Source organism: Anas acuta, chromosome 1 (genome assembly GCF_963932015.1).
Source record: "Anas acuta chromosome 1, bAnaAcu1.1, whole genome shotgun sequence".
NCBI classification, from domain to species: domain Eukaryota; kingdom Metazoa; phylum Chordata; class Aves; order Anseriformes; family Anatidae; genus Anas; species Anas acuta.
Genome location: NC_088979.1, coordinates 124,376,572 through 124,389,827, shown reverse-complemented (window position 1 = coordinate 124,389,827; position 13,256 = coordinate 124,376,572). Strand labels below are relative to the sequence as shown.

Genomic DNA, 13,256 nt, shown 5'->3' with positions numbered 1-13,256 from the left:
TATGCAATTAATATCCTGATTTCCATTATTCTGAACTGCGTAGTCTGTACAGTACAGCAATGGTAAGAAATAATTTTTGTAGCTGTTGTTGTTGTTTTGGGGAAAAAAAATAGAAAAAAAAAACACACACCATAAAAACTCATTTTATTGAGACCTTCAGATTGTCAGGTGGATTAGAAAAATAGTCAATAGAGATGATAGAGATGTGAATATACTCGGCATTTCACAGGTCTAAATGCTTAAGGAGACCCAGGGACTGTGTTCCTTTGTTACAAATTCCTTACTTTACTGTTTTTGTTGTTGTTGTTGTTGTTGTTTTTAATCAGACAAGGGACGAAAATTAATAAAATGTATAAATTTTTTAGTTTCCCAATGTTCTTATGTCTTGTGTTTTATTTGCTTATTCAGATGTATTTGGATGTAAAACTGGTGTTTGGGCTATTTTATGTTTGTATTTTTCCCTGTCATTTGAGATCACCAAAACAAGGAAATGGGTAGAAACAGGAATTGCTTACAAGATTTCATTTTTTTGGTCAAATTAGTAGTCCTCTGTTGTTATTCCCTCTTCCTATACATTTATAACTTCCAGTCCTTCAGCAGAGGCTTTTAAGATAAACTTAAAAGTTGCCCTGTAGCCTGTGTGTTTTAAACACAGGATTAGACCTTCACACCTCTGTAAAGTCTTAAAGTAATGAAAAATATCTGATGCAGTCAAGAGGCCCTAAACAGCAAATATGTCATGGAAAATATAAATGGTGCTTTATAGAATATGATTAATGTTGATGTTCATTATGATAACAATTTATAGGGAAAATGTACTGCCAATAACTTATGAAACACGAGCTGCTAGAGAGCTGTTCTCATCTTTATACGCAAGATACTGTGTGCGTGCAGTACAATCTCTATATAATTTGAAATTGTTAAATCCTGTTAAAAAATGTCACCATAACTAGGTATTTGTTGCATTTGTGTCTGTCTTTGTAAAATTGTATTGGTCATGGGTCTATGTATGTATATAACCAGTTTTCAAGGAAGAACATTGTAACAGGTTTTGATCATACATTAAGACGTTATTGATATCAATATTAATACATGATCTGTATTTGGCACAGTTAATCTAATCTATTTGTACCTGATCTACAGGTACAATTGACTTTTCCATGTCATTCTCCTAGTGGATCTATAGTCATTTATAACTGCTTATAATAGGTGGATCTACTAGTATTTCAGTAAGGCTTAGAGTCTTAAGACAGTTAAAATAAGCTTAATATATTTGTCTATGATTTAATGGACAGAAATATGTCTATGTTTCAGGAAATGAACTTTTGAAAATCCTTATATTTAACCTATACAACATTTCCATTCAAAACTAGAATAAAGGTCTAAGTATAGGCATATAGTACAGCTAAGATGAGGGCCAGGATTTCAAAGGTATGTAGGCAGAGAAATACTCAGAAATGTACATCTGTTACTTTCAGAAGTACCCGTTGAGCTCAGTATCTTTCTAGGTGCTGCATCCCACTCTCTCTGTAGCTTCCAGCCCCTCTTCTTATGGGTTCAGCAGTCTGGAATTCAAGGCCTAGCAATGACCAACAGCCGAGATGTGTAACCTTGGCTCAGACTGATGAGAAAATTCCTGAATTGTAAGGGAGATTTTGAAAAAGCCTGTAGCATAGATACATGGAAGATAAAATGAGGTGAAACACAAATGTAAAATTCAAGGGACTCAGGAAGAAAAATCGTAACACAAAGAGGTATCTAAAGATGGCAACAGGAACATGAAGCATGAAGCACGAACATAAATATAAAGCACAAAGAAAAATATGAACACTCCTGGGAGCAACAGAAGCTGATCTATCCTCCCTGCTTCATGATTACACGGTTAGCAAAAAATCTTTGTACATCTAATGTTGGAAATGACAAGCATATTAGTGCTCAGCCCAGTAGCTTGTTAATAGCCGCCTCTGGTATGTTAGGCAACAAATAATTCCTTTGTATTTCTGAGTTGTACATATTCTGCATTAAAAAGATTCTGTAGGCATGCTGAAAGATGCCTGAACAGAGCAATTCAGTGAACTGAAAGAGAAAGAAGCCACTTGTATGTAAGGAACTCAGGTGGTTATTGCTTGACATTAGTAGCTTGACATTAAGAGTAAATTTGGTGAAGCCTTAGGTTGCAGCATGAACTCTGTGTAACCTGAACATGATATACTGGTTGATTGAGCAACGGTGAGTGACATTGTGTGGGGGTCTGGGTGGATGTCGATGGGTGAAGGGGGGGGTGTGCTTACTAAGGATGGTGCCAGATAGGAGCCTGACACTGGTGATAACAAAAACCATCCTGCCCTGAAACAAATAGCCAATCTGAAGGAATGTAACATATATGTGTCAAGAATTGATTGGACTACAGCAAATGAAACAAAGATTGCACAGATCTCAGGGAAAGACTCAAACGAGGTCCCTCCCTGGAGGCACCCAGCTTGAGCTGATATACAGGTACCATTAAGTTCTTGCTGCTTTAAATAGGAGTTGACACTTAGAATGAATGTCAGATATCTGGGGAGATCCGGTCTGCTAGGGGAAACAACGGGATCCCCTAACAATGATAACAACAATGCCTAAATTACTGAAAAGGTATTGAAGAAATATTTTTGAGAATTAAACTTCTACAAATTTCTAAATGTATTTTACCTGGCAAAAATGTTAAAATCAGTGACCTTTGTGAGAGTAATTAAACTGTGTATCATCTGACTTGCAACTGTGCTAAGTGTCTTCTTCTAAGACCTCTGTGAGATGTGTAGGTGTTTCAGAATTTAAGAACACAAGACCAGTTATATTTAACTGATGAATCAAAGGTATAAATGCTTGGAAGTGATCTATACTGACACAGTCAAATATTTTCAAATGTTCCTTTTCTGAATTGGGAGTTTATATTCCTAACAGACCACCAAGTTAACTGGTCTGAAACTGACTTTAGAGCTTTGCTAGTAGTGTACCTGAAATGTGAGCTTGTTATTTCAATTTGAAGTGGAAGGCTGTAGCTTCTTGTATTCTCCATAACTAAACTGAATTTTGTCAGAATATATTTACAAAGGAAGATAGTGAACATAAAAGACATTATTGAATAGAAAGCTAGGACTCTTCTGAGAGACTGCCTTTTTAAACACAGAGTTACAGTTTTTAATTTACTTAATCACAATATCAACAGAGAAGTATATAAATGTTTGATGTGATATTAGACTTTAAACATGGTGTTATTCTACAGTAAATCAGTCCACATCAGCAACGTGTCGTCTTCTCTGACATAGTTCTATAACTCTTACAACCTAGGTGTGCAAAGAAATGAAAGTCATAGCATAACATGCAGTTTGAATTTATGTAAATATGTAACTTTGTGTGTGTATTTCTGCATATATATACAAATATAAAGACATACATGCGATAAGTAATTTTGTAAGCAAACATATTAAAGTGTGGCTGAAATAACAAATGATCTCAATGTTAAGACAGTTTTTCAATTATTAATAGTGTAGCCTTGATGATCCAGAACTAGCATTGTGTATTGTATTTGCATTTTAGTCTTTATGTGATGAGTAGAGTAACTTTCTTATTTTGAAACATTGTTAGAGTAGAAACTGTTGTGTCAATGTGAATGGATATCTTAGTAGTTCATTAATAGTCAGAGTCTGAAATGATATTCCTACAGCAGATTGTCCAGGACCATATCCAGTTGGATTCTGAAGATCTCCAAGTAAGGAGATTCCACTACCTCTCTGGGCAACTGGCTCCATTCTCTTTGCACCCTCCCTTCAGGTATTTATAGACATTGACAAGACCCCCTCTAAGGCTCCTCTTCTCCATGCTGAACAATCCCAACACTCTCAGTCTCTCTTCATAGGATTCTACAATAAATTATCATGCCGAGTGCTGCTTTCAGACAGAAGCATAGCAGGGTACTCAGTATTTCTTTCATTATTAATAGAACACTTGTTAAAGTGTTCAAAAATCTTCATCAATATACATGTATGTTCAACTCAGTAGGATCTGAACTGTACCTGTTAAAAGGGTAGCTACATATTTTATTTCAAAAGCAGTTGGTGATTACCATGATGATAAAAATCAAGCTTATACAGCTTTGTGAATAAGCTTTTGTTATTTCACACCCATCTTTTAAACACAGTTAAGAAAGGGATAAGAGAAAATATGTTCCTAACATTTCATACAATCATGTAATGATCAACCCTCAATTCTTGAGCAAAATCACTTGACATTCATCTTTTTTTAATACAGTTATTATATACAGATATGAGCTGTTTTTGACTGTATGAATCACAGAATCACAGAATATCCTGAGTTGGAAGGGACCCACAAGGATCATTGAACCCAACTCCGAGCTCCACTTAGGACCATCCAAAAAAACAAACTATATTTTTGAGAGTGTTGTCCAAGTGCTTCTTAAATTTCAGGAGGCTTAGTGCTGTGACCACTTCTCTGGGAAGCCTTTTCCATTGCTCAACCACCTTCTCAGTCAAGAACCTTTTCCTAACATCCAGCCTGAACCTCCCCTGATGCAGCTTCATGCCATTTCCTGGTATCCTATTGCTGGTCACCAGAGAAGAGATCAGCGCTTGCACCTCTACATCCCCTCATGAGGAAGCTGTAGGTCCCCATGAACTCTCCCCTCAGTATCCTCTTCTCTAGGCTAGTGACAAACCAAGTGAATTTAGTTGTTCTTCATATGTCTTGCCCTCTAGACCCTCACCATCTTTGTAGCCTACCTTTGGACACTCTCTAATAGTTTTATGCTCTTCTTATATTGTGACACCCAAAACTGTACACAGTACTCAATGTGAGGCCACACCAGTGCAGTGTAGAGCAGAACAATTGTGTCACTTGACTGGCTATCAATGCTGTACCTGATGCACCCCCAGATACGGCAGGCCCTTCTGGCTGCCAGGGCCCACTGTTGACTCATATTCAGCTTGCCATCAACCAAAAGTCCCACAGCTCTTTCCACAGGTTTCTGCATGGGCTTTCTCCAGCCCCTTGTCACCCAGTATGTACATATATCCAGGGACATCCCCTCCCTGTTGCTCTTGTAAAACTTCATGTGGTTGGTGATTGCCCAGCCCTCTAATTTGTCAAGATCTCTCCCTGCTGAAACAGGTGCGCTTACATCGGGGTAAATCTGTTTTGAGGTCTTAGAATACTCAACTCTATCTGCTGAAAAAATATCTTGCTAGCAAAAATACTGTTGACTTCCAACTTATAAGGGAACAAAGACATGTTTTATGAGTTTAATGAGGAGCACTGTTGGCTCTCTATTGAGAAAAGAACAGACCTATCATATAGGAAGATGGCACAGAGATTTTCTTTTTCCTTTAACAAAATAATTAACTTGAGGCTACATGAAAGCACATCTTCTGTTTAAAAAAAAATAGAAGAAAAGTTTCACATTTTCATGAAAATCAGATAGTAATAAATAATAGCGCCTTCTTTACCTGAAATCCTTATTTATACTTGTCTCCTTTAGGGTTCATCTGCTTAAATAAAAATTCTCTTAATAGAATAGTAATGTAGTTAAAACAAGCTAGGAAAATGATCTTCACAGTAATATTCAGAGTAGATAACAGAATCAAGATTATATGCATCAGGTTCAGCAAGGACAATTTGACTGTGATCAAATATGAAGATGAGAAGGTGCATGAGGTGGAACTGTGACGAGTTGATGCTGAGCTGCTGCCCGAGATCCTGATATTGAGACTGCTGGGAAGTAGCATTCCATTTCCTCTGGTTCTACTCATTGGAGAGGTGATTGGGATGGATCTTAGAAACAATATGTGTGTGTGCATGGCAATGAGAGTGTATGAAAAGTTTTCACTGTCAGAGTCTCTTTTTATAAAGTAAACGTAGCAGTGTCTGGGTGATACTTTTCCACTTGCATCAATAAAACTAACACATGGTTTCAAAATGAACACCCTTAAAGAGATCTGATTTGAATGCAATGCCTATACCAAAGGCCTGCTAGGCAGAAGAAATGTATTGTCCATCGTGATCACAAAAAGAGGAAACAGGAAGGGCTTGAGAAAAAAAGTTATATCTTTAAATCTAAGTTAAAGATAAGATGATGGCTAAATATTACCACATAGAAGTCAGAAACAGACACTTAAATTTTAGTTGGAGCCACTATATATCAACACCAATGAGGTGATGATTGATTTTTTGTTATGAAGAAGAGGAGGCATTTATGAAATATAAATTAGGAGTAAGTATTGCCCAGTCCATGAACTGGATCCATTTCCTGCTGCCCTTTTCTCTGTGAGATTTTAAACATGGAAAGGACTATGCTGATTCCAGATAAATTGCTTCTGAAGCATTGTCATAACTATGTGGCAGGTGATGGTGCCATGTCATGTTTTATAGTCAGTTATACACACTGTCAGATGGCTAAACTACAGACATTCCCTTTTCCAGATGCTTACATATCACATATTGTGGAAGGGAATCTGTTTTGAACAGATGTACTTCCAGTCAGGCCTATGAAATACTTCCAAGCTTCTGTGAGAAATTAGCCCATCTTGACCTTCTGCTAATAGAGAATGAAAAGAGATGAGAACTGAATACAGAGTATTTAAGAATTCCCCGTAAAAAATGGGAAAAGCATGAGGAAAGCACCCATTGATGCACACTGAAAAACAGGGAAGGAAGCCATTCAAGAGCTGAACCTTGTGGTAAAAGCAGAAACTCTCCAAAATACATAAAGTGTGATGTTTTCTGACTCACTTGGCTTTGCTGGATAATGATAAATGAAACATCATGCTCATTACACAATATGTTGAGCCAGTCATTTCTGAGATTAACCATTGATTAACCATTTGTGAGACAGTGCTGGAGCTGGTAAATACAAATTTCAATGGAGAATTTCAAGGAAGCTCTACATACTACATAATACTACATACTGCATAATACTACATAATACACTAAATGAGGAAGCAGCCCTGGTGACAAAGAACATAGAAAAGACCAAGGTACTCAGTGTGTTCTTCATGGTGGTCATTTCTAGTAAGATCAGCCTTCAGGAATCCCATGTCACAGAGAACACAGAAGCCTGGATCAAGGAAGCTTCATTTTCACTTGGAGAAGGATCAGATTGGGAAACATTTTAGATAGACCAGACATACATACATCCCAGAAGTCAAACAGGATGTATCCGCATGTGCTGATGGTGCCAGTCAATGCAGGACCACTCTATAATCTTTGATCATGTTGACTGGGAGAGATTCCTGAAGATTGGAAAAAAATAAATGTCTCTTCTTTATTGTTCAAAAAGAGCAAGAAGGATTGAGGAATCTACAGGCCAGTCAACCTCACCTCAATTCCAGTGAAGTTTATGGAGCAAATAATCTTGGAAACAACTTCCAGGATTATGTCTACATGAAAGACGTGAAGGTGACCATGAGTAGTCAGCATGGAATTACAAAGGGGAAATTGAGCTTAAGAAAACTGATCTAGTTTTCAACATCTAATGAGGTAACTGGCTTGGTGGATAAGGGAAGACCACTGTATGTTGTCTTGACTTTTGACACTGTCTCCCATATACAAGCTGATGAACTATGGGTTAAAAAACTGGATAAAGAGGTGCACTGAAAACTGTCTAACAGCCATGCCCAGTGGGTAGTGATCAGTGGAAAAGAGCCCAGCTGGAGGTTAGTCAGTAGTGATGTACCTCCAGGGGTCAATACTGGGTCATATACAGCTTAATGTATTTGCTGGTGACCTGGTTGATGGGGCAGAGCGTACCCTCAACAAATTTGCAGTTGACACAGAATTGTGAAGAGTGTCTAATAAAACCACTTCAGATGTGTTGCCATTCAGGGGGACCTGGACTGGCTGGAGAAATGTGCATAAACAATCTCATGATACTGTAACAGCTACACTCATATGTCTGGGGAACTAGAATCTTCAAAAGATATTTTTTCTAACCAGAACATAAGGTTTATATAATAGGACTTCCAAGGAGGAGTCTATTTTGTTACCATTGATTGCCTAATTTCTCTTTTCTCTGCAGTACAACAGGCTTCTTTTCTATCAACACTGCAAAGTCTTCAGCATGAGAATTGCATCTTATGAAGTCACTGTGCATTGTACAAAATGATCCCAGTTTCAGGTCCTAGAATCTAGGTTTTGCCACTTTTAAATTAATGTTTGCCACTTTGAAGTAAATAATTAGCCTATTACATGTAGATGCATATGTTTTTTGGTGTGTACATAAACCTTGGCACTTTTTGCTATTTCTTTCACCTGGCACAAGTTCACCAGACACATTCATGCACACATCTCCTTTGGAAATCTACCTTCTTTCAATTTCTTTCCCACCACTGATATCAGGCCTACTATTAATACGGCTTCCATGAATATCCACCTACATTTAATATAAAAAGCTCCACAAACTTCCACAAAATCCATGGCAGGTCAGCACTGTGACATTTGAGAAATCATGTGTATGTTCTACAAAGAACAATTCATCTTTTATTTTGTTTTCTGTCTGACTGCACTTGATTATCTGTAGAGAACCCAATTCTGGACCTGTTATTTAGGCAAGCAGACCTGGTTTATGTATACAAGACTTCTTTCTTGACTAAAGATACAGAGATTAATTTTATATATATATATATTTTTTTTCTGAGAGATTCTACAGCTTTTGTTCCTATGAACAATGTTCTGTTGAAGTTCATGGGATGACCTAGGGGAATAAAAACTTTCTGAGTAATTGTTTTCATTTTGCAATCTTCAAAATCTGAAAAACATTATCTGAAACCATTCTAACAAGTTTCATATTAGTCGGACCCCTATGGCCTTCACTGAGGCTCTAAACAGAAAGGACTTTTGAGAGTTTTATTTCCATTGACATTTACTATTCTACAAAGCACTTAGACTCCTATAAACACAAGAAAAAAAACAAAAACAGTTCCAGTTAAACTCTGGCAGACAGACTGATAGACTGATATCTGGCTGTTATCTGCACGCTTACATAATTGTTGAATAAAATTACAGAACTATTTTTAGCTTGATCCAATATCCATCTGCACTTGTGGGAAGACTTCTATTCACTTAACTAGGCTTCGGATCAAGATATAAAGCTGTGGGTATACTGATAATGTAGATGTTTGTACAATCTGGTACCAAGGTAAACTTACTCTTGTAAATTTATTGGTGAGATATTGCTTTTTTACTACCTTGTATCCTTGTTTGCAGAATAATGTGAATATTGACATAGTGTAGCTTTGGTTTTCCCTGGTCTATATTTGCTGTCATCACCTCGTAAATGTTTTGGGGCTAATAAGATAGCATGATGGTCATCAGAGGGGAATCAAGAGAGTAAAATGTTTCTCATACAGGGTCCACGTGCTCTGTTTTAACATATTTTTTTGTAAACTGTTCTACTACTGAAACAGTATACTTGCCATATTTGACCTTGGAAAGATTAATACTCTTTTAGTTATGGTAGATTTCAACAAAACAATATATTTTACTGTGATGCTGTATCATATGTTCACTAGGAACTTCAAATCAATCTGAGTAAGAACTATAATGTTTTTTGGAACGATTTACCAGTGGGACGTTTTGACCATTTGTTAAGTGTTTTAACTGTTCATCTCTCTCTGGATGACATTTTTCAAATCATGCCTGTCACCATGGCAACAAAATACTTCAGAAATTCAATGAGTATCAGACCCTGCACATTAGTGAAAACCAACTGGTTTCAAATGAAGCAAATTTATACCAATTCCTAATTTTCTCCTACACTATAACAACTCCAAGAGTGAGGTGCTTTGATCTGCATTCCTTCTGTCACAGAACATTTGATAACCTCAAAAGAAAGTTAGAGAAATATAGGTTTGAAGGTCAAACTGGTATCATATGACTTTGCTAAATATAGATGCTTGACTAGTGAAAAAGCTTCAAAGGTCCTGGCGTATTTTATCTGGAGCATTTCTAAGATGTTTCAGAACAAAACAGAGCTTAACATCACTAATATTAAAATTAATAAAATAGAAAATATCTTGGTACGTGTTATGTGTATAACACTTCTGGTTTTAAGGCACATTAGAAGTTACCTAATCTACAACATTTTCACTCTCATTTTACAAATCTGTCACTGGTGGATACTCTGCGGAAAGGAAGCACAGCATTTTAATATAGTCCTGTATGCAGCACTGTAATGAAACTTATCACTAAGAAAGCCTTCTCCATAACAGCACATTGCAGTGTGTGCAGCATTGCACAAACAGAAAAACAAATCTGTTTAAACAACAAAAATGTACTAATACAGAACTGAAATAGAAGAGGAATATTTAAAAAGCTTCTCTCACCTATTTGTCTGCTACTATCTAAGGATGATCTCCATTGAAAAGGGGCTTTAAAATGAACTGGTTATGCTTGTATATTTCTCCCTGCAATACTGTCCAGCATCCTGGGTCATTTAATGTAATACATTCTGTCAGTACTATGACAGTTTACAGATGTGCAGCTAGACTTCTTGCTACATATAGATGTATCTTCTGCAAACAGTACTCTATGGAGTTGTAATACAGTAACAGGCATGTTCTTTGATTTACTGCTTACATTAAACTACTTTAAGATAATTCTGGTCTTCATCTGGCATGGCAAAGCAGGCGTATTTATAAACATCAAGCACATCTTTCTTAGCAGAGGGAGCACTATAGCACTATTCGGAGGAGTAACATGGGATTCATGAGGGAGCAGGATACCTACTGTGAGGACTAATTGAAAGCAGGAGGCATTTGGCAGAGACATGGAAAGAAGCGAGAGGGGGAAGTCATGTTCTCACCAATATTGAAGTGGTGCTTTTGTTCTTTATTATCTGCAGGGCAATGGGAAGGAGGGTCAGTGTTGCCTGTGCATGTAATGGCAAAGCCGTTAAAGTTGATTGGGGTGCAATATCCTTGGGGCCCACACATGGCTGTGCTGTATGTCGCGTAACCATACGCTAAATGTTCAGTGGGAGTGTTAGGCACAGTCTATTAATAGAAATGGGGAGTTTGGCACGCATTAGCACATTTGCCTGCCTCCTTCTCACATGCTCCCAGAGAAACTGGGATTGCATCCTGCATCCTTCTGCTTTCCCAGAGCTGAGACATTGCATACCGCTGTATCACTTAAGAAGACTCAGTCAGGTCAAGACAACCCTAGGGAAGCAAACGAGGGCTGTTGCTGAGATGGGAAAGGCTGAGGGAACCAAACGTTATTTGGGGAAAGGGGGCAGCCGATTTCTTCAAGAAAAAATGGAGAGCTCGCAAACTACCCACTCGGCCTGAGTGAAATGCAAAGCTCAGACGAGACGGGCACAAGGTGAAATGCTCTTCCTGCCCTCTGCTCTTTGCTCAGGCAGTTGCGTTTGGTGATATCTAGGGTGCTGCAGAGACGGATTTCCTTCCCTTAACTCCCCCAAGTAGTCCTGCCCCATCACTGCATCCTCTCAGGCGAGAGAAACACTAGGAGCTGGCCAAGGTGCTGGTGAAAAAGACCTTCTTCGTCCATGACAGCCTCCTCAAGCACACAGTAACAGCCTCCTCTCCGTTACCACCGCCCCCCCTCCCCGTTCCCCGTTCCCCATAGCGACACAAAGCCTCTCCCCTCAGCAGCTCTCGCTCACCGAGCCTCCCGGCAAGAAGCCGTAGAGCGGCTGCTTCCGGGAAGCCGCCTGAGCGAGGAGAGGGTCCGCCGGGGCGCAAAGTTCTGTGCCGGGGGGGGAACGGAGCGGGAGGGTGGGAGCACATGCAGAAAACCACAGAACAGCGGAGGCAGGGGCATGCCGGAGGATCCGGGAAACTTTATCTGCGCTTAGTGCTGTTTCTGCTAAGGGAGCCCGGGGGATGGGGGAACTGGGGTGCCGGGCTTTGCCTCGCGTCCTTACCTCAGTGCTCTCGGCAGCGTTCTCCGCCATTTTCCTCCTCAGGAGCAGGCAGCGGGAGGAGTGTTTCATTCCCATAAGAGCTAGCCAAGGGGTTGGGGCTTCGGGGTTGGTGTTCTGTTTTATGTTTTCAAAGATTTCCGAACACTTGTGTGCGCCAAAGGATAGGGAGAAAAATATTACGGAAAGCAGCAGTAAATCAGTCTTCTCTGTTCTTTCCGCTTCGTCCACAGGAATGTTTATCTTCTTTGGGCATCAGGAGCTCCTCGGGCACTTGCAAGTTCTCCTCTTTTCCTCTCACTTGCACTTGTAGTAGGCTCTTAAGATGGTCAGAGAGGCGGCACACACTCTTCAGGTTAAACTAAAGGACTGTCGGTTTGCGAATCCTCCCCTTCAGAGAAAGCAGTCAGGCTAAAGAGGAGAGAAGCACCAGCTAAAACGAACTTGGGCGTGCAGTGACCAGCTGGGCATCTTTGTGTCCTGTGGGTATTCTTCCAGAGGCAGAGGGAGCCAGAGACAAAGCAACAGGACAAGGAAATCATAGCCCTTTAGTTTCCTTCTTTGGGCTTCTTTTTCTCTAGGTCTCCAGGAAACTTCCTTTAAAGACGATCACAGTATTTGCCACCGTCTTTCCATTAATGTCTTCTGAAACAGCAATCCCTCTTCTCTTTCTCCTCCCTTTCCACTTTTGTTAAATGCTCAATGCCCTTCTCTGGGAATTGCACTCACGTGACTTTCTTAGAAAAGCATTATCTCAAGCTCCCCCCACTCGTTGCCTACGCCCTCTCATACACAGGCACGCACCCACGCACACCCACGTTGTCTCCCTCTCACACAGGCATGCAACATTTTCCATCCTGTCTCATCTTTCAAATCAGCAATACTTTTCTTTGCAAAGACTCTCGTCAAGGATCTTACAGGGCTGCTGGAGAAGCCTACTTCAGCTTCTTTCCTCCGAGTTCTTTGCTCCAAGTAGCAAACCTGGTTTCTTAATTTATTCTAATCTCCTGTATGTGCTCCCATCTTCTGTTTTGCTTGAATTTTTCAGCAGGATCCACACCATTGGATAACCATGAATTGTAAAAGTACAGTTTCAGTTTGGATGCATCTACCGCTGAAAAAGGTGGGTGGGAGGGAGGGTGAGAGGGGGGTGGAGAAGACGAGGTCTCGCTGGGCTAAGGATGCTTTGTAAACTTGGATTATTTATTTATTTATTTATTTATTTATTAGACGTCTTTATCTAATGCCGTCTTCCTCTGTGACAATGCATCACAGCGTTCCACTTATTTTGTTGACATGTTTATTGTGCTGTCGTTCCTCC

At 39.4% G+C, this 13,256-nt stretch overlaps 1 protein-coding gene across 2 annotated transcripts in view; it reads right to left on the bottom strand.

The window, feature by feature from the left end:
• PRMT8 (protein arginine methyltransferase 8) overlaps positions 1-13,053 on the bottom strand; it is a 66,302-nt gene extending 53,249 nt beyond the window's left edge. Inside the window, exon 1 of one of the 2 annotated variants that reach the window (XM_068700500.1) lies at positions 11,939-13,053. In XM_068700500.1, the coding sequence (XP_068556601.1) occupies positions 11,939-12,013 (75 nt within the window). In that variant the 5' untranslated portion in view covers positions 12,014-13,053. The remainder of the gene's footprint in view (positions 1-11,938) is intronic. The other variant, XM_068700496.1, reaches the window with a different exon arrangement.
• Between the last annotated feature and the right edge of the window lie 203 nt (positions 13,054-13,256).